The following is a 23290-nucleotide window of genomic DNA, read 5'->3' as shown; positions in this document are numbered from 1 at the left end:
GAAGGTATCCTGTGCATTACAGGATGTTTAGTAACCTCTAAACATCTAGCTGCATCTAAACATCTAGACTCTCCCCACTAGATGCCAGTAGTACTCTGCCTTCCCGCACCCCCACCCTGCTCCTCCAGACAATCAAGAGTGTCTCCAAATATTTCCAAAGGTCCCGGGGCAACACACTGACATCCCATCGAGAACCACTGGTTTATAGCTTTTAGCACAGTACCTGGCACAAAGTGAGGGCTCAATAAATAGGAGCTATTATTCATATTATTGTTTGCTCATTTCATCCTCTCCGTAACTCTAGGAGATTGGTACTGTTATTGCTCCATTTTTCATGTGGTGCTACTAGGCTTAGATGGGTTAAACAGTTAGCCCAGCTTAACAGTTAAAAAGTGTCAGCATTTGGACTTGAATATAAGTTTGTCTCCTTTTAAAGACAATGTTTTTAAGTAGTTAAACTATCAGAAAACTTTATGGAACACCTGTAGATGAGTCGTGGAGCATGAAGACACTGATATATTTCAGCGACCTAAAACAGACGTGATCGAGGAGGAATAAAGTCTTATCTAATGGTCACATACTGTGGATCACATTTATATTATTTCCAGCCATGACTGACGTGTAGCTGCCTCTGAAAAATTGCTTCCCCAATTAATAGCTCTTTTCTCAAAAGTCCTGCCTTTTGATCCATCGCCTACAAAGTTTTAGTACTTACTGAAAATTAGAGTTTAACTGGAAAGCATTCACATAAATACAAGTAATTAGGAAAATTAAAGTTACAATATCTATTTGCATTTTTTATTGAAGTTGGAAGAAAAATTCATTTCCCTAACTAATCAATACTTAGAAAAAAAAGGAAATTACGGTAATTTATCAAAGAAAGAACATCCTGCAGCATGGTTAATTTTCCAACCGAAATAAATCCTCTAGCAGTGTCACTGACTATTCTATAGCTGTGTTTTTTCAATTTTCTTTTAAAACCGCAAGATCAAAGTGTTCCTTGGCCATAATAGAAGATTGCATCAATAAGGTTTCTTAGAGAATCTTCTACATAGTAGGTGGAGATTATAAGTGGAAAAATAAAAGTATTGTGTGTGATACTATAGACTCTAGAAGATTGTAGGCATGATTGTTTTTTTTTTCCTATTCTGTGCTTCAAAAACATTAATCTCTGGTGGAGGAAATAAAGGCTGCACTTTATGTTTTATACCATGGTGTTCTTTAAATGTAATAATGGAGAGTATAAAAACTTTATCCTAGATACTCCATGAATTTAATTTTAAAAATCTCATTTTGTTATGAAATAACCTTAATGGAACTTTTCTTTCTTATTTCTTCTTAGTATATGTTTGATAGACCATACAGTAGAACATTGGAGGCTGAAGCTGACAAAGTTGGACTACAGCTTGCTGCAAAGGTAAAATGTTTAGTTACAAATACAGTGTCCACACAGTAAAAGATAAACGTGCATTGTCTTAATGAAGTTTGGCATGGACAGAGAATGACAGTTCGACTGTGTATAACTTTTCATTAATACCATTTTAGATCTGTGCCCTTTGGAAGTTCATGCTCTATTTTATTCCTCTCCCTTGTTTCGCTGATCTAAGGGGCTTTTTGAGGGAATAAGATGATATGTAGCTGTTTTTCCCGATTTGAAGGAAGGTTTATCATATTGAAGCTATGAACCTGGCTGAGCAAACTGAGTTTTTGCCATTAAAATAAGCGGTAGAAGAGCAGGCTTATTACTCTGTATCTTTCAGATTATTTTTGTTGCAGCCACTGGCTTCTTTTTGCTAACCACAGAGAACAGCTCTGGGTGTTTACCCTGATTTAAGTTAGCTTTGTTCCTGTCTATTTAACAGGGCACTTTGTGCCTGGCTGCTGTTTTTAATCACTGGTGATAACTGAGTATTATTAATAGTAGGATTTAACATTATAAGTAAAACTGGATTTTTTTTAATACATTTTATTGGGCAATATTGGGGAACAGTGTGTTTCTCCAGGGCCCATCAGCTCCAAGTTGCTGTCCTTCAGTCTAGTTGTGGAGGGCGCAGCTCAGCTCCAAGTCCAGTCGCCGTTTTCAATCTTTAGTTGCAGGGGGCACAGCCCACCATCCCGTGTGGGAATTGAACTGGCAACCTTGTTGTTTAGAGCTCGTGCTTCTAACCAACTGAGCCATCTGGGGCCCTGGATTTTTAAAAATGAGTGTAAACAATGCCGCTTCACATATTAAATTCAAATTGTATTTGTTTCTTTGTTGTGTTTTCAGTAGTTATTAAAATCCTAACTATTAAAAATCACTATTATTTGAACTTCTCATGAGTTTTATGGATTTAATTTTACAAATCAAGATATTACTTATTCACAAAAGCAAAAGCAGTCTTGAGTGTTACATAAGTAGAATTAAGTGAATTATCAGACTGCGTAGATTGAGAGGGTCCCAAATAATGGTCCACAGATTGGCTATATCAAGGTTTTCTGAATTTTAATTACTATGGTTTATAAAATCTTCTTTTTAGGTAAGTGTATTCTGGTTAAGAAATGTTTGCCTATCTCAATAAATTGTTCCTATTCTATTTCCAAGAAGCTTTATTGTTTTGATTTCTTTTTTATATATAATACCATGTTTTCCCGAAAATAAGACTTAGCCGGACAATCAGCTCTAATAATGTCTTTTTGAGCAAAAATTAATATAAGAACCAGTTTATATTATATTAATTATACTATATTTATATTATATTATATTACGACCCAGTCTTATATTATAGTAAAATAAGACCAGGTCTTATATTAATTTTTGCTCCAAAAGACACATGAGAACTAATTGTCCGGCTAGGTCTTATTTTCGGGGAAACACGGTATGAGGAAGAGGTAAAGATAGTTTTTTTACAGATGGATACCTAATGAACTCAGCACTGTTTATTAAAGAGTCTTTTTTTTCTCCACTGTGCTTCATTGTCTTTATCACAAATGTGGGAAGCTTATATGGAAGTCTGTTTCTGGACTCTCTATTCTATGCTATTGGCCTGCTACTTATTTTTGAGTTAATTCCACATTATCACTGTAGTTTTGTAGTGAATCTTGATATCTGAGAGCTTCTGTCCTCCAGTGTGCATGACTGACTTGCTATTTTTGCTCCTTTGCTTTTTCACATAAATTTCATAGTCTATAAAATTACATGCCTGTACAGAAATATGCCTGGGACTTTGGAGTTGGGTGCATTAAATATAGATCAATTTGGGGACAATTGATTTGTTTCTCTTCCTTGGTAACTCATCCTTGATGGACCAGCTCAGTTTTTTTTCAATTGAATTTGTTAGGGTGACATTGGTTAGTAAAATTACATAGGCTTCAAATGCACATTTCTACAATACATCACCATATATTTGATCCCCTTTTCCCTCTTCTGCCACCCTCTGTTTCCCCTTACCCTCTGGTAAACACTAAAGTGTTGTCTGTGTTTATGAGTTTTTGTTCATTCGTCTTGTTCGTTTGTTGTTTTCAATTTTATAGCCCACATATAAGTGAAATCATATTGTTCTTGACTTTTTCCATCTGACTTATCTCGGTTAGCAAGATAATCTCAAGATCCATCCGTCTTGCGGCAACACTATTATTCAACATAGTATTGGAAGTCCTAGCCAGAGCAATCAGGCAAGAGAAACAAATAAAAGGCATCCAAATTGGGAATGAAGAAGTCAAATTGTCACTTTTTGCAGATGCCATGATTCTTAAATAGAAAATCCTAAAGACTCCACCAAAACACTATTAGAAACAGTAAACAAATGCAATAAAGTTGCAGGATACAAAAATCAATGTATATAAATCCATTGAGTTCCTATATACTAACAATGAAATTTCAGAAAGAAACGAAACAAAACAAAACAATTCCTTTTGCAATTGCAACAAAGAGAATAAAATACCCAGGAATAAACTTAACAGGATGGGAAATACCTATATACTGAAAAGTATAAGACATTATTAAAAGAAATTGAAGAAGACACAAAGAAATGGAAAGATAGTCTGTGTTCATGAATTGGAAGAATCAGCATAGTTAAAATGGCCATATTACTCAAAGGAATATGCAGACTTAATGCAATCCCCATCAAAATCCCAACGGTATTTTTTTTTTAAAGAAATCGAACAAAAATCATCAGATTTGTATGGAATCACAAAAGACCCCAAAGAGCCAAAGCAATCCTGAGAAAAAAGAGCAAAGCTGGAGGTATCACGCTCCTTGACTTCAATTTATACTACAAAACAACAATAATCAAAACAGCATGGGATTGGCAGAAAAACAGACACAAAGACCAATGGAATAGAATTGAGAACCCAGGAATAAACTCACATATGTATACATGGGCAGATAATTATCTACAAAGGAGCCAAAAACGTACAATGGAAAAAAGAAAGCCTTTTCAATAAATGGTGCTGGGAAAATTGGAAAGCCATGTGCAAAAGAATGAAACTAGACTACTGTCTGTCACCCTATATCAAAATTAACTTGAAATGGATCAAAGACATAAATATAAGACCTGAAACAATAAATTGCTTAGAAGAAAGTAGAGGTGCTAAACTTATGGACCTTGGGTTCAGAGAGGATTTTATGAATTTGGCCTCATGCAAGAGAACTAAAAGCTAAAATAAATGAATTGGACTATATCAAAGTAAAGCTATATCACGCATCTGCACAGCAAAAGAAACTATCAGCAAAACAAAGAGGCAACCACTGAACGGGAGAAGATATTTGCAAACAACACCTCCGGTAAGAGGTTTATATCCACAATATATAAAGAACTCATACAACTCAACAACAAAAAACCAAACAATCCAATTAAAACATGGGCAGTGGACCTGAACAGACACTTCTCTCAAAGAAACATGTAAATGGCCCACAGATGTATGAAAAAACGCTCCACTTCACTAGCTATTAGGGAATGCAAATCAAAACCACAATGAGATACCACCTCACACCTAATAGAATGGCTGTTATCAACAAGATAAGTAATCACAAGTGTTGGAGAGGCTGTGGAGAAAAAGGAACCCTCATACACTGCTGGTGGGAATGTAAACTGGTACAACCACTATGGAAAACAGTGTGGAGGTTCCTTAAAAAATTAAGAATAGAATTACTGTACACCCAGCAATCCCTCTTCTGGGTATCTCCCCCAAAACTCTGAAAACATTTATTAATAAAGATATATGTACCCCTATGTTCACTGCAGCATTATTCACAGTGGCCAAGACATGGAAACAACCTCAATGTCTTTTGATAGATTGTGATACTTATATACAATGGAATATTACTTGGCCATAAGAAAAAATGAAATACCGCCACTTGTGATAACATGGATGGATCTTGAGATTATCATGCTATGTGAAATAAGTCAGATGGAAAAAGCCGAGAACCATATGATTTCACTCATTTGTGGGATACTGTTTTCTGTCATATTCTACAGTTTTGTCAGTAGAAGCTGGGCAAAACCCTCAGGCTAGAAAGCCAGGAACTCTTTTTTCAAAAATTTATTTTTCAATTACAGTTGACATACAATATTAGTTGCAGATGTACAACATTAGTGATTAGACATTTGCATGTGTTTTGAAGTTATCACCTCAATAAGTCTAGTACCCATCTGATACCATATAGTTATTATGATATTATTGACTATATTCCCTGTGCTGTACTTTATATTCCCATGACTGTTTCTATTCATAGATACAGAGAACACCAAGATGGTTGCCAGAAGGGGTGGGGGTAGGGAGATGGGTGGAAAAGATGAAGGGGATTAAGAAATACAAATTATTTGTCTTTGCTTTTCTGTAGTTTGACTATGATGTGTCTGAGTGTGCTTTTCTTTGTATTTATTGTGCTGACTGTGGCTTGATATTTTTCATTAGTTTGGAAATACTCAGCTTTTATTTTTTGACATATTGCTTTTACAACATTTTTTCCCTTCTCCCCTCTGGCATTGGGATTACATATATGTTAGACTTTCATATGTCTCTTCTGTTTTTGTTTGTTTGTTTTTGGTATTTTCTATCCTTGTGTTTTCATTTTTCAGCATATGTGTTTTCCACTACTGTCTTGTAGTTTACTAATCTTATTTCAGCTGTGTCCATTTTGCTATTAAACTCATCTTTGAATTTTAAATTCCAGTTATTGTATTTTTCCATTCTAGAATTTCAATTTGATATAAATATATATATATATATATATATATATATATACACACATATATACATACATATATATACATATGTATACATATGTATACATGTATATATGTATATATTTATATATATATATTTATATATGTGTGTATATATATATTTACAAACTTCAGTTTTCTGGTGAAATTTTCCATTTTGTCTTAACTTTCTTGACTATGTTAATCAAATTTTTTTTTTAAATGTTCATATTTGTTAACCACAATATTTTTATTATCTCTGGGTCTGTTTCTGTTGTCTCTTTTTGCCTTTGGTCTTTTTTCTTGGTATGCTTGCTTATTTTAGATTGAATGTTGTACATTTCATATAAACAGTACAATAGGCTCTGAGTGATAATTTCTTCCATAATAAGGGGTTCTCCCTGTAGTTTGGTGGACAGCTAGAATGTAGAGGATCCCTTCAGTGTGTCATAGCCTGAGCTGAGTCTTCATAAGTTTCAATTTACCTCTAGTGCATCTTCATTCATAAAGGTATTGCTGTCTAGGGAAGCCTACTGAAGGCTTGTAGTGTCTACTGGGTGTGCCCAAAAGGGGTGCCAAAAAATATTTAAGAAAGGTGTCACTTTGGTCAGCGTTGCTCAAGCAGTAGTTTGCTGTAACCAGAAGTGTCTGGATGCTGATGGTAACCACTTTAAGCACCTCTTGTAATTGCAGAAGTCACACGTGACTTGTATTCATCTTTTGTTATCAGTACATATTGAGTATTACAATTTAATACAGTTTTTCCCTTTCTTAAAATGTGTATACTTTTTTTGGCACCCTCTGTATATATTCAGTTCCTCTTCTGTAGTGATTCCTGAACTTCATTTTTTGTTCTCATCGTACCATGAGACTGTAGAAATCTCTACTCAGTTTTTTCAGCCACTTTTTGTTTTAAAGATGCTCTGTGCAGCTTAAGAATTGATAGATGCCATGGTGAACTGGCATCAAGAGTTGTCTCTGTCTCCCTTGTCTTTCAGATCTTGACTTCTTAACTTTGGCTGCCTTTCATGACTTCTAAGTTTGGCTCTCTAGCCCTGATAGATATCCAGAAATCTCCGTAGTCATCTCTTTCTGTTTGGATTTCTTTTGAGTTCTGTTCCCACTCTCAGTCTCTTGCTCTTCACTGCTTAAAATTGAACAGATTCGCTGACACATAGATCAGACTCACCTTTGTGAGCTTTCCTTCTTTCTGAAATTTTGGCTTCTCTAGTCTTGGCTAATTTTCTAACTGTAATACCTTTGCACAAACATTATTTATGTTTTATCCAGATTTTCTGACTTTTTTTTATAGGAACATTGTTCTGTTACAAGTTACTCCATCACTGCTAGAAGAGGAAGTTCTAACTTAATCTTTTTAATAGCTACCTAATCTATAATATGGATAATTCATTTAATTATGTACCTATTGATGAACAATTTGGGTTATTTCCAGTTTTTTAAATTATAAATAATTTTGAAATAGGGATCCTGATACCCATATTCTTATGTTTCTTGGGCTTTCATAGCTGTAGGGTAGGATTGCTGACATTTTTAAAAGATAACTCTCAACTATTCCAAAATATTGACAGCAAATATTTCTAGTGGCATATCAGAATGTCCTTTTTTTATACCCACATCAGCACTGTTTGTAATCTCTTTAATTTTTGTTAATTTGGACAAAAAATGGAATCTCATTGCTTTTAAACATTTGCATTTTCTTGCCTAGTAGTAAAGTTGAGCATATTGTTTCATTTTTAGTGGCTATTTTATTTCTCCTTTTGCAGATTGCCTTTCATTATGTTTTTGCTGGGCAGATTTAAAAAATGCATATTCTAGGCTACACGCTTTGAAATTCTAAATCAGTAGCTAGATGATGAAGCTTTGAATCTGAATACGTTTAGGAGCTTCCAAGTGATTCTGATACCCAGGCAGATTTGGGAATTAGTACTTTGAGTAATTACTTCATGAGTAATCAAATGTCATTTTTGTGTTTTTGGGTGACTTGGTAAGTTAAATTTTCTGTTTAAAAAAGAAGAATGAAATTAGAGAAGTTAGTAAAAAAAAATATTGATATTTGATTATTTATAACATGCAAACTATATTTTTTCAAAAGTATGTCTGGATAGATAAAACTATGATTTCATTTCTAAAGCAAACTAAATATTATGTTGTGAACTAGCTGACCTTATTTATTTATGTATGTATGTATTTATTTATTTATTTTTTGCCAGTTGTGATATTATCATTTATTTAGTTCAAAGGTGAAAACAATATTGCCACCAGTCAAGTCATGAATACATAGTGATACAGGTCACTATGTTACAATGTCTTTGTAATGGAGCACTTAGGATATAAAAATGCCATCTCTGAGTACAAGTATTTATTTCCTGACAAAACAGAAAAACAGAATAAAAACCTCAAACATTATATTTATACTACCATTTATTTTAGGTAATAGCATCATTATCTGCCATTTAATATTTATTTTGTGCCAGTAGTGTGCTTATTATTTTATATACATTACCTAATCTGATTCTTGTAACTCCATGAAGTAGTTACTATTTTGAGCATTATTTCCATTTTATAGATAAAGGACCCGAAGCTCAGATAGGTTCAGTTACTTTCTTGTTCACAGGTACAAAATGGCAAAGCCATGATTCACACCCTAGTGTGTATGATTTCAAGGCCCATGCTGCAGTTTGGTATCTGCCCCCATCTCTCTACCATAATTTCATTTCTCAAGTTCAACTTGTCTACCTTCATGTTGTCATTTTCCACACTGACTTTTCTACCTTTATCTTACTCTAATTTCTATTAGCAGCATTTCATACTACTAACCGTACTCCCCTTTAAAAAATGTGTATATATTTGTGTGTGTAGCCACACATTTCATTATAGTATAGAAGGTTATTTAGTATTATAATGGGAAACAAAGCCTTCACTGACCCCTCCCTTACATCCAGAGGTGAAAATCACCTTAAATTCTGTTAACTATTTACCTCTATATTTCTATGTAATATGTTTATTCTGTAATTTCTTGACTCATTAGGTTTTGACATTATCGGTTTCTTATTATGGAAGATTAAATCTTTTATAACCTGACTGATGATTTTATGTGCTTATTTGCCAACTGTATTCCTCCTTGGTTAAGTATCTGTTCAAATCTTTTGCCATATTATAGTTGAATTGTTTGTTTTCTTACTATTGACTTTAGAATGCTATTTACACATTCTGGATACAGACATTTGTTGGATATGTGATGTGAAAGTAGTTGTTTCTCATCTGTGGGTTGTCTTCTCTTTAACAGGGTTCCTTTTTTGCAGAGCAAACCTTTTTAATTTTAATGAAATCCAGTTTCAGGAACCTCCAAGGAACCTCTACACCAATATCTGGGGCGAGCTTCTTTCTGGTATCTTACCTCACAAACTCCAGCCCCTTCTGCCACCCTAAACTCCTGTCTCCTAACTCTTTAGCTCACCTAGGCTCACCATACTCTGCTTGGGTTCTGCCTTCCTTCGTTATGGTCAGGAACCTGTCCTAGGTAGGAGAAGGAACAAATCTGGGGATCACCTTAGGTGTTTCTCTTGAGATTATATTCTTGACCTTCCTGTTGTCCAGTACCTGAAAATGTTTGCCTTGTCTAGTTTTACAGTTATTTATGGTGGGAGAACAAGTCCAGTACCAGTTATTCTCATGGATGGCACTGAAAATCCCCAAATTTGTTATTCGTGATTGTCCATATTTTACAAGAAGGCACTAAGAAACTTTTCACAAGCTCTATATGCATAGGCTGAGATAGTGGACTTAACTGTACGATTACAGGGCAGTGAGGTAGCTCTTTCTTTGGGGAACCTCCACATGGAATATGTCTAGGCCTTTCCTTTATGGGTGTTCAAGTGCCTCTGTGGAAGAATCTTGTAAAACTGGCTGTCACTGCTTAGGGGTTGAGAGGGGAGGGAGGTGAGGGTTTTCTCATTCATTGTAGAGACATTTACTTAATTCTCTGTCTGAACCGTATACCTCGCCCTTTTTTTCCTAGGTACCGAATACTGAACCTTTCTGGAGTTCCCACAGTGCAGGGTATCAGTCAGCTGCCAAAGAAACAATATAGTGTATTGATAGTGGATGAGCTCTGGAACTAGTTTGAGAGTCTGCTTTGCCAGAGAGTACTAGCCGTGTGATCTTGGGCAACTTATTTATCCTTTTCATACCTTGATGTATCTCATCTGTAGCATAGGAGCAATGATAGGACCTGTATCACAGAGTTGATGCAATTAAAGTTCAAAGATCACTAATCTATTCATGTTCCAAAGTCAGTCTGTTATTTCCTCTATATTTCACAAGTATCTCAAACCTAATATATTCAATGTTAAATCCTTGATTTCTTTTCACACCTGTTTCTCTTCTAGTTTTCCTTTTCCCAATAAGTATACCACCTTATGTTCAGTAGCTTTTGGAAAAAAACCTGGAGTCTAATTTAGTACTTCTGTCTTCTTTATCATTTACATGTAATCATTTATCAAGTCCCAGTAGTTCTGTCTATAAAATATATCTCAATATATTTCCATCTCCACTATTAGCATCTTTTACCTGGACTTCTGCACCAGCCTCATTATTGCTTTCTTTGACTCCATTATATTCCCTTCCATTCCATTCTCCAGCCTGCCACATAAGAATCGAGTCTCGTAAGCTAGTATATTCATTTTCTCAAGGCAAGACATTGGCCAGCATTTGCCACCAGAGTTTTCACTTTCTAGGCTGACTAACCCTCTAATTCTCATTGACACATTCTTTTTACTATTTGTTAATATAATCAGTTAGAAGACAGATCTTTTAGGCCCAGATGCCACTCTCTTTAAATTTACATAGCTCTTCTCTGATCTGTTACATTGATTTTCATTTATTAATTCACCATTTATTCATTTATTTAAATGGAAAGTATACCAGTTTCACTTTATTATTACCTAATTGAGGAGAATGGGGTTGAGGTCAGGTATAAAGGAAGAGGTTAGAACTTGTGATGGTAAAGATCCCTTCAAAATTCTGGTGCAGTCCTCTTCCATCACTGCGGCCTAAATGGTGGTCAATAGAGTTGAAATCGAGAATACAGAAAACAGACTCTTGCTCTCCATTTCTGTCCAGTGATTCTTCAGTTCCAGTGTGATGAGGTCTACGTCTTGAGGAGGAGTCTTGCTGTCAGGATCACCATATACTCATTGTGTGACTATCATCCAGAACATAGGGATACACAATACCTTTATGGAGGTCAGAATTTGAGTAAGAAGCAGAGACATTCAATAAATAATTTTTATAGTTTGAAGAATTAGAATAGAGATATACAGGATCCCAATTGAAGAATATAGCAGGGAGATGTAACTTTATCTGGGGATCAGGAAATTTTAGTCTAGGGGTTATACTGAGAAAGAAATTATTTGAAGTGGCGATATGAAAGCTAAGTAGTAATTATTCTGGTGAAGATGTAGATTGCGTGTTTTGGCATGGCGGGTAGCATGTTCAAAGGTAAGAGAAGTGACGGATGGCCTAGTCTAGGAGTTGAAAATTCAGTATGACTAAAATGTAGATAGAGTTCAAGAGCACCAATGTCAAGAGGTAAATCTGAAAGGTAGGTAGAGACTTTTTTGTTAGTAAGTTTAAGGCTTTTATACTGTATCTAGTATAGTGGTTAGGACCTTGGACTTGAGAGTCAAATTGATCTATGTCTGAACTCGTCTCCTCCACATGACTGTAGTCAAATTACTTAACCTCTTCAAGTCTGTTTTCTAGTCTGGAAAATGGGAGTGATAGTACGTACCTCAAAGGGTTATTTTTAATATTCTAGACTTGATTCTTATTTGTGGCTGTATCCTGTTTTTGGACTTGGATGCATCAGACTCCCTTGACTTCTTGCCATTTAATAGTCAAATCACATAACATAATTCTCTTATTCCTAATTCTATCCTTATTAGACAATCTTCTGATTGTAGCCCGGCTTCCTTTATACTATGCCTCAAAAGGCAAGAACATGCTTACTTGAGGACACAAATGCCCTGTGCCATTGGGTAGTTTTGGTAGTTATAGCCATAAATCAATAAGTTGGCCTTCTGATTTTTATGATAGTCTTGTGAGCTTGGTTAATAGGAATTGTTCTTAAGAGATGAATCTATTGGTCATGTACTGTCCCATTAGATTTATGCACTTTTAAGGCCAAGGGCTAAACAGAATATGGAAAATTCATTAAAATTAAGTTACTCATGAGGCCTCTCTCAAAACAGGCAGCTTGCCTTCCCTAGCGTGCTCTCTACTTCAACTTTAGTATTGGTTGTGAGTTTATTTTGTGTGTTTACATTTTTATAGTTTTAATTTTTCATTTATAAGATATTTATCATTATATAAATTATCAGAATGACTCATACATAGAGTTAGTAAAAACTGGTAGGACTGACGTGTGACTTAAGCACAGAATAATTAGCTGTCCAGTTATCAACTGACCAAAAAAGGTGTCCTGTGAAGTATTTGATTTGTTGTGTTTTTGTATTCATTTGTCACTGTAAAGAGAATTTGACAGTTTACAGTCATTTACAGAAATGACTTGCTTATTTGATTTCACAAACAACTAAATCCTCCATTTTTATTTTTGAGTATGTTTCTTAAGTATGAAAAAGAAAACTTATTTTCTTTTAGTGGTTCTGAAGTGGGGTGGGGGGGCAGCCTCTTAGGATTATTTCATAGTATTATTTTTGATTGTCACAGTGATTGGGGAGGTGGGGATTACTGATGTTTAATGGGCCTCGGGGGTGGGGGGCAGGGATGTCATATATCCTATAGTCACCTGGAGAGCCCTCCAGAAGGAGGAATTGTCCAGCCCCAAAAGTTTGTTAAGTGGCCCTGGTGAGAGATACACTGCCTGTTGGGTTTCTTCAAGTGGCCTGAATAACTGTGCAGTTAGCACCATCTAGTGAGGGAAATAGGTAAGAAGCAAAATTTACTTTCATCACAGAAGAGAAAATTCAAAATTCTAAACTTTCTTTAAAATAATAGGTTATAGAATCATAGACTTTTGGATCATGATGGAAAATTGGAGATAATCTAATCCACCTTCTCCTCTTACATATAAGGAAATTAGGGTCCAGAGAGATGAAGTGATTTGTCTAATACCATATACCTAGTTAGTAGCAAGAGATGAGCTAGAATCCAGGTCTCAAAGAGTTTTGCAGATTGGTGATACGAGCCTTTCTCATAGCAAATGGACTATCTTTGTGTTCTATTTGACTTAATATCTTAGGTTCTTTGTTTAGTGATTAAGAAAGAAAAAAACAGAAATGAGAACGTGTCATTAATAGGTTTGTTATAAGGTAAACTTTCATAATGCATACATTATGCGTTATATCTTGTTATGAACCTAGTGTATTACCTAGAGAAATGAGACAGGCTTTTGTGTATTTATTTGATTTTTTAGTTGCTATGATTTCAACTCTTAAGTGTTGAGTCTTATGATAAAACCTCATTGAGGATAGAGAAAAATATATACATGAAAATTTATTACAAATTAATTTATTGTATTGATTGATGAACTGACATGCTAGCAATAAAAAGATGCAAAACACTTTAAAATGAAATGAAGTACAAAATAATGGAAGTCTTCCCATTTCTCTTCTTTGTTAGGGCATATTAAGTAGTTTTGATGTATTTTTTTCTTTTTTTTTTTAATGAGAGAGATTAGCAAATATTGAGAATGTTTTAACTGAAACCGTCTCGAGACTATGTCACGTTCAGTTGGAAAAGAGAAAATTCTAAGTATTGACTGGGAAATAAGTTACAAAGTAAAGTGAGCTTTAACAAGTGATGCCATCAGCATACTGGGAAAAGTTCCTATCAAAATCCTAATGGTGTTTTTCTTGCAGATACAGAAAAACCTATCCTAAAATTCATATGGAATCTTTAGGAACCTGAATTAGCCAACACAGTCTTGGAAAATGAGGAATGAAACTGGAGGACTCATACTTCCAATTTCAAAACTTACTACAAAGCTACAGTAATCAAAACACTGTAGTATTGGCTTAAAAGACATTTAGACCAATGGCATACAGTCGGGATCCCAGAAACAAACCCTCATGTGTGGTCAAATGATTTTTGACAAGGGTGGTAGTCTCTATAACCAGTACTGGGAAAACTGGTTATCCACATGCAAAAGAGTGATGCTGGACCCTCACCTAACACCATAGTAAAAATTAACTCAAAATGGATCAAGGACCTAAGTGTAAGACCTAAAACAATAAGACTTAGAAAAATGCGTAGGATAAAAGCTGCATGACATTGGATTTGGTAATGATTTTTTGGATGTAACACCAAAGGCACAGGTAACAAAAGAAAAAATGGACAAATTGGACTTCATGAAAAGTAAAAAAAGAAAAATTGGATCAAAAGACATTATCCACAGAGTAAATAGACAACCAACAAAATGGGTGAAAATATTTGTAAATTATATGTCTAATAAATGGATTAATATCCAAAATAGAGAACTTTTAAAGCACAAGAACAGTAACCAAGCCAATTTCAAAATGCACAACGGACTTGAATAGACACTTCTCCAAAGAAGATATATGAGTGGTCGAGAAGCACATGAAAAGATGCTCAACATCACTAATCATTAGGGAAATGCAAATCAAAACTGCAATGAGATATCACCTCAGTCAGACCCATTAGGATGGCTACTAACAAAATAACAGAAAATAACAAGGATATGAAGAAACTGGAACTCTTTCTTGTGCATTGTTGGTGAGAATGCAAAATGGTACAGCCACTATGGAAAACAGTATGACTATGCCTTGAAAAACTTAGAATTACCATATGACCTAGCAATTCTTCTGGGTATATACCCAAAGGAATTAAAAACAGGGTCTCAAGATATATTTGTATATCCATGTTCACAGCAGCATTATTTACAGTAGCTAAAATGTGGAAGCAACCCAGTGTCCATTGATCAATGAATGGATAAGCAAAACGTTGCATATACGTACAATGGAATATCATTTACCTTAGAAAGGAAAGAAATTCTGCAAAATGCTATAACGTGGATGTATCTTGAGGACATTGTGCTAAGTGAAATAAGCCAGTCTCCGAAGACAAATGTTGTATAGTTGTGTAACAATGTAAATATGTTTAGTATCACTGAACTGTACACTTAAAATTGGGTAAGATGATAAATTTTTGTATTATGTGTATTTTGCCACTATAAAGAATTGTATTGCTTTAAGTATTGAATAAAATTTACTTGAATTTCAAATTGTTTTTTATTTTTATTTTCCCCACATTCAAATATATTTTAATGGTATTTGTTAAAAATGATGTGGCATGGATGCTGACAACTATATCAGCATGTGAGGTAGTATTTGTCTTTTTGTGTATCATAGTTCCACTATTTTAAGGCTGATAGCACATTGAGGCTTTTTGATGGCACATTTTAGTTAATGTAGTGTAATTTTTTCTTAATAGTTTTAATCAAAAGTAAACTAGTTGAGAAACAAAATATAATCACTTTTTTTCCAATCACTCCTGATAGACAAAATAAGTTAAGAAATGTGAATAAATTGAATAGGCTTATAATAATATTTACTAAATCACTTTATGTAGAATTCAGAAATAATTTTTATTGTAAAAATATTATAATATAGTTCAGAAGTAACAGTCCTGTTCTTTATGATCAAGCACCCCAGTTATATCCGTAGGGCAGCTACTAATAACATTTTTTTAAATAGCCTTCTAGAAATGTTCTGTGCCTGTAAAAGTATATGTGCATGATGGAATTGTACACACATATACTCAAGGACTATATATCCTATTTTTTAAAAAAGACTGATAGTTTTATAAGGTATTTTGAATGACTAAATATGTTTTTCAGCACATACATTGAGGAAAAGTAGGCAAATTGATCAGCATATTAAAAATATAACTCTTCATATTTATTTGAAGTTTTCTAATCTAGTGGTATAGATTACGAATAAAATTTCTTTAGTACAGTTTACTAACAGATTTTAAAATCTTAGTTTTATGAAAACAGTAAATTTTAATTTGGAAGATTTTTGCCCTTAATGCATGTTTTTAATATCATACTAAAAACTGTGGGTTATCTTCAGGAGTGGTATTAATGTAAATATTGTATAGAGGCAGGGGCAAGGGAGGAGGGTGTGCATTCTCTTTTTGAGTTCTATAATACCATATTGTTTTGGGTTTTTTTAAAGCAATGAGCATATTCTACTTTTATTAAAATGATGTTAGAAAGTATTTTTGAAGCATGTAACGACATAAAGATAAATTTTTAAAAAGTCCTCATAACTAACCTCATTTTGTGCTTTTATTAATTTTGATTTTAGGCTTGTGTGGACGTCAGAGCCAGTTCAGTGTTTTGGCAGCAGATGGAATTTACAGACGGCCTCTATGGTCATCCCAAGTTGCCAGAATGGTTATCCACACATCCTTCTCATGGAAACCGAGCAGAGCACTTGGATAGACTCATACCTCAGGTGAGCTGACACAGTATAAGGCAAGACATTATTTGTACTGTATTATTTATTTTTAATGCTGTTACTTTCTGTGCTTAGAAAAAGAGAATTCAAGCTTGTGCACTATTTTGATTACTGTAATTATGGATTATCAGTTTTCACAGAATTTGACTGATAAGTAAAATTCTGCCTGTCTATGAGTGTTGGGGAACAAATTGCTGTGAGTTGACTTTTTTTGATGGTGAGGGTTTAACCTTTTTAGTATCATACCTTTTAATTTTAACTGATAGGGTGGAAGGCTAAAACTCAAGGCGTATTTCTTAACATATTTGCCATAATTAAAAAAAAAACACAACAGTTAATGAGTTGTGCAAAATTTTGGGTGAAATGGGTATTAATTCCCATAGTGATGCTGGAATTTTTCTTAGAAAAAAAGTCCCTTGGTGTTAATTTGCTTTCTGGTCATTTATTTATTTATAAAGATAGGGTAAGACATGGACTATGTGGCACTTTTTTTGTAGAACTCATTAATGAATTAAGCTAAAGCAGCTTTCTCCCAAGTAGTTTTCACTATCATTTTAAAATCTTTTTATCCTTTACCATCATTTAAAATGTTTTCTGTGGTATCCACATCAGTACAAACTGGATGTCAGATATATCCAAGCCAGGGTACATGCTCTCTTCTGTTTGCATTAGATTTGCTGGTTGGTTACAAAAGCAAAACGTTCTTTAGTAAAGAATTGATATTGGGCTATTTGCTAAAGGATAACAACAGGTCCAGGGTGTTATAAAAGTTTTCAGTATGACTTCAAATTTAGCTTAATAAATAGTGAGTACCTATTATAAGAAATAATGGTAGATAACAGGATACAAAGAGAAAGAAGACATCGTTCTTGATATTTCCAGGATGCTAAGATAAGTACAAAATGATTCTAATACAACAAGGAATATGATTTATCATAAGAAAAGTGGAAATGTAGTGGTATGCAATATGAAGGAATAACCTGCATCTAGTTTGGGATAAGAAACTACCATGAGATTCATTCCTTCATTCATGTGATTAATATTGATATTCACTGATCGTTTACCATTCTGTAGTCTATTGCTGGGGAAAGAGCAAGGAAGGAACAAAACAGTCTCTGCTTTCCTGGAGCTAACATTCTAGTTAGGTAATGCAAATAATAAACAAACAAACATACATAGAGTAGTATGTCAAGCAATGATAAACACAGTGGGGAAAACTAAAGCTGGTTAAAGGCAGTAGAGAGGGTTGGGCATCACAGAAGGCATATTTGTGTATGTTCATTTATCAAAGAAGGCCTCCCTGAACAGAATCTGGAAAGAAGCAGGGGAGCAAGTCCGGGGGATATCTGGAGGGAGAGTCTTTCAGACTGAGGAGGCAGCAAGTGCATAGGACCTGAAGTGAGGGTATGTTTGGTGTGTTCAGGGAATAGCAAGGAAGACATTGGGGCTGCATGAGTAAAGGAGGGCGAGATGGTTAAGCAGTAGAAGGACCAGACCATGAAGGGTCTTCTAAACCATCGTAAAGACTTGACATTTGTTTCAGCTGTTATGGGAAGCTGGCAGGCGATTTTGAACAGGGGAATGATTTGATCTAACTCGTGAGGACTCATGTTCTGTAGTGATCATGGGGTCTCCTTGTACATGTACTACAGGGGGACAAAGGTGGGATCAGGGAGACTATTTAGGAGACTCTTGCAGTAATCCTGTTAAGAGATGATGGGTAATTTTACTAACCAGTGTCACCCCAATAAATTTAATACAAATTAAAAAAGAGGTTATAGAGGCAGAATGGAGCGAAAGAAAGGGTCAGGTTTTGGATATACTTTTAATGGAATGATGATAGGCTTTGTTAATAGTTTGGACATACTTTGTGCCTCTCATGAGGACTGGGGACACCTAGACATTGGTTCTTAAGAACTGTCCTAAATAGATTTTATTTATACTCTTAATTTGAAGAAAAAATATTTGAGAAGAAAAAACAGTAGTGAAATGTACTTGATGCCATGTGTAGTGATCATCTTAAAAGCTGCAACACAGGACTGGGCAACATGTGTTTCATTGGTAATTGGTTTGTACTGAAGATCACTGCCTCTAAGAGCCCAAGACCCAGGGAACTTACACCGCCCCAGGAAGCTTACTCTATCTCTAAAGCCATGATAACCGTGTGGTTTTTCTCTTGGAATTCCCTTCTTATTTTTGCTTAGTGAAATTCTAAAAATACGTGGTTTGCTTAAATTGGATAATGAATTGTAGCCAACTTTTATCTGAAGACTGTGCTAAATTCTGAGTTGTCATTTCATCATCGAAGATAACTAACGATCTTTAGAGAAGTAAAAAATGTGCTTTAGAGAAGTCTTTAAAATAATAATGAATTGATTAGTGCATATGAAGAAAAATGGAGAAACAAATATGTTATTTGGAAGCTAATGATGAAGAAAAACATTGGGAGATATTTTTCTTCTAAAAATAATCTATCCTAGTTCAGAAACTTAAATTGAAAACCTTATATAATTTCTTATATTTTCCCCCCAAGTGATTAAATTCAATTTGAAAGTAATAAAACTCTACTACAATATTGGGAATAATTCAGTGGTTGAAGTGAAACTGATAGTGTAAGAGTATATTGTTAATTAGAATACATACTCATAATTCAGAGAATGGAATTCCCAGCTGTTACAGTTCTAATTTCTATAATGAAAGAAAGCGAATCCTCAGGCAGTATATAAAATTATGTGAGTCTATATACTACTGAAGACTACACTTTTTGTTTGATTTTATTTAAGATTGTTTTTCTACTTTAGTGATTATAGTGTTATATTCTACCTAATTCTCCTATTCTTTGACATTTCTGACAGTATGCCTGAAGTGATGTACACATCTTAAAGGTAGTAGTAGAGCATATAGGACCAGAGTGCAGAGAAATCTAGGCCCGAGATGAGGATTGCAGAGTCACCCCCAAAAAGGTGATAGTTGAAGCAGTGTGAGTGGATGAGTTCACTTAGGAAGTAAGCAGAGAAAAAGATCCTGGGTAAAGCTAACAGCATTAGGTGGTTTCCACGTTTAATTAGTAGGAGGAAGGCAGAGCCTGCAGTAGATCAGATCCATAGGGGGAGAAAAGATCAAGAAAATCAGGAAAGTAAAATTATTTGATTCTGTGAGAACACAAATCTTGGTAATTTTGATTTTTTTAAAAATGTAACTTACTGAAGGTTGTATATTTTTATTTCTTATTAGATTCCTTGAAGATTATCACAGAAATGTATTATTTTTTACCATAGCATATCAACATTTACGATGTTATAAAACTATGTACATTTAACAAATATTTATTGATTACCAATTCATGTGCCAGGTTATAGATATTGTAGATGCTGTGAACAAAATAGACAAAAAACCCTGCCCTTATGAAACCTATTGTGCAGTAAAAAGAGACAGACAGTACATTAGTAATGTACAGAATAAATCACCAATTTATTATATAGTATTAGTAATAAGTGTTAGGGAGGAAAATAAAGGAGGAAGAACAGTGTATTAGCTTGGGCTGCCATAACAAAATACCATAGACTGGGAGGCTTAAGCAACAATTAATTTCTTCACAGTTTGGAAGGCTAGAAGTCTAAGATCAAGTTTTCAGTTTACACAACAGAAATGAATTTGTTCACAGTTCTGAAGGCTAGAAAGTCCAATTTTAAGGTTCTGGCCGATTTGATTTCTCGTGAGGTCTCTTTTCCTGGCTTGCAGATGACTGCCTTCTGGCTGTGTCCTCACATGATGGAGAGAGTGGGCACACTGGTGTCTCTTCCTCTTCTTATGAGGGCAGTGATCCCATCATGAGGGCCCCACCTTCGTGACCTCATCTAAACCCAATAATCTCCCAAAGACCCCAATTCCAAATACAGTGGGGGTTAGGCTTTAACATATGAATCTGTGGGGGACACAATTCAGTCCATAGCAAATATGTAATATGTGGGCAGAGATGGTAGAAGTGCTGGAATAGTTGGTTTGAAAAGGGGTTGATCAGAGAAAGTTTCACTGAGAAGATGGTATTTGAACAAAGACTTGAACTAAGTGAAAGAGCCATGTGGCTACCTGCGGGGGAAGAACCTTCCAGGCAGAGGGAATATTAAGTACAAGGCTCTGAGGAAGGAGTGAGCCTCGTGTATTTGAGGAACAGCAAGGAAACCAGTATGGCTGGAATGGAGTGACCAAGGGCAAGTGGAGGCTGTGGGCCTTGTCACCCCTGTAAGGACTTTGGCTCTTGCTTAGAAGGGGACACCAGTGGAGCGTTTTCAGCAGAGTGCTAGAGGTGTAACGGTCTGAGTTACCAACGAGGTGATCTGCAGCTCCTACAAATTAGTACATTCATAGAATTTTGGAGCATTTTGGTGTAGTATATTGTTTAGAAAATAGACTAATTCCTTTTTTGTTTTGTTTTTATATCAAGAAAATGCCGCCAAAGTAGAAAAAAATATATCCTTGCTGTGTTTTTTAAATGTGAATTCTAAGATAAAGCATGTGTAAATGCCTACTTAAATATAATCCTGTGTTCCACTAACATTTTAAAAGGATAAATATAGGGTTGTAGTAATAATATTTATAGTTAATAAGATGATATGTTATAATTTTATTTACTTGAAATAATCAGTTAAATTTAGGAAACACATATTCCCACATATTTTGGTTACCATAACAACTGGGGTGAAAAATTGAAAAACAGATGTTATATCAACCTGTTGACGTTTAGTATGGCAGTTTTACAATTATATTTATACTGTTTGGACTTTAATTTTGTGTATAAGTTGTCCTTGAAAAGAGATAACCTTATTTAACCTTCTTTCTATGAAGATTGTTAAAAAATATGAATAGATGTGAATAAGGGAAATTGTATGATAACCCACATGAAAGATTTATTTTACAACTGAAGGCATTTAGATTAAATTTTTTATTTTCTACTTCTCTCATCGACTCTCTGTGCCATCTTTTCTTGGAGGGGGTGGGGAAGAGGAGTAGAGGATGATAGAATATATAGGAAAAGCATTTAATTTGGATTTAGGTATTTGGGGTTATGTTATTATAATCATAAGTTCGAAAAGGATTTATTTTTTAATGTTCTTAGAACTTTCAGTGTCAGCTTTATTTGTAAACTTTTTTAAATCTTGATGTTCAAATTTACTACACTTAGCTTTTAAATATCAGAATCACTCAGTGGCAGGCTGTAAATGCCATTTTATTCTCACTTATTTTGAATTCTTTAAACTTTCAGGAAGCTGGGGGGTTTGAACTCATGTGTAAATCACTCTTATGCATTTATAATTGGGTAAAGTAGAGACATAAATCATTAATATTATACATCTCATGAGCTTAACATTGAAATGTAATGTCGTTGTTGGCCAATGTACACAAACATACACTGTTCACCTTACAGAATTTCATTTTGTCTGACATGGAGAGGGTTGAGGAAAAAGCAAATATAGCAGCTACTGTAATTGAATTGGTCTCTGAATCATATAAAGCCAGGAAGCCTGACAGTAGTAACATTGTCTAAAACCTTAAAAAAATATTGTGGTGCATGTGATGTCTATCTATTTGAGGCTGAAATGAATGGGCTATTAGAAAAAATTGCTTTTGGGAGAAAAGCTATGATATTTTTGGGAAACAGTTGTTTAAAAAATGGAAGTGATTTTTTTGTTTTTTCCCTTGAAATGTCTTGGTTTCTATTTTCAAAGGAAGCTTTTAATCTAATCATCAAGCTTCTCTGGCAATAATTTTATTTTCCTGTTTCTTTTTTCTTTTTAAAACTCATTATAGTTTAATTTTTATGAATAAATAATTGCAGATTGACTTGATATGTAATGCCTAGAAGAATTCTGATGTGTATTAGCAGTTGTTTCAGAAATACTTTAGTTGTTACTGGGAATAAGTATAGCCATTTCTTAATATATCATTCTCATATGTTAGGAGCGTTGATTATACAATTTTATTTGAAAACTTTTCTTTATTATTTTATCATTTTAGTGGACAATTGACCTGTGTCAAGGTGGCCTTACTTTTTAATTTTTTATTTTTGTGTATTTAAAAATTTCAGTTATTTATACTTAATTATTTTAGCCATTTCAAAAACTAGTCAGACTTCAATTTCCATTGCAGTTTATAAAAGGAAATGAAATAAATTAGAGGGAAAAAAATTTTAAAGGTAAAAATCATGACACATACAAATATAAAATGAACCATGTCTGAGATTTTATTGAACTTATTATTAACAAGGGAGTCAGTAATTGTTACAGCTAGCCCAAAGGAGAATTTAAGAACCATAGGTATGTAGTAAATAAGGAGAGCTGAAATGAGTTTACAAATAGGTGCAAAACTGATCCATCCATGAGACAATAATCAGTTGCATTCCACCAGACACATATCCATTTCCAAGGACAAGTATTGTTTGCATTGTTGATCAATGCAAAGTTGTAAAATAGCTGTAAGGCCAAGAAAGGCAGAGATAATACCCAAGGACACACTTGACAGGACGTCTAGTGATCTTTTTTGTCCATATGGAAGTCTTTCACAGTTTTCTCTGTTTTTATT

At 34.4% G+C, this 23290-nt stretch overlaps 1 protein-coding gene across 6 annotated transcripts in view; it reads left to right on the top strand.

The window, feature by feature from the left end:
- OMA1 (OMA1 zinc metallopeptidase) overlaps positions 1-23290 on the top strand; it is a 55048-nt gene that overhangs the window by 18384 nt on the left and 13374 nt on the right. For all 6 annotated transcript variants that reach the window (XM_074334777.2, XM_019742543.3, XM_019742536.3 and 3 more), the window contains 2 exons: positions 1343-1417; positions 16559-16708. In XM_074334777.2, the coding sequence (XP_074190878.2) occupies positions 1343-1417; positions 16559-16708 (225 nt within the window). The remainder of the gene's footprint in view (positions 1-1342; positions 1418-16558; positions 16709-23290) is intronic.

Source organism: Rhinolophus sinicus, chromosome 14, assembly GCF_057876585.1.
Source record: "Rhinolophus sinicus isolate RSI-liver-muscle chromosome 14, RSI-T2T, whole genome shotgun sequence".
NCBI lineage: Eukaryota > Metazoa > Chordata > Mammalia > Chiroptera > Rhinolophidae > Rhinolophus > Rhinolophus sinicus.
Note: the sequence above shows the minus strand (reverse complement) of the source record. Positions and strands in the feature narration are given on the sequence as shown.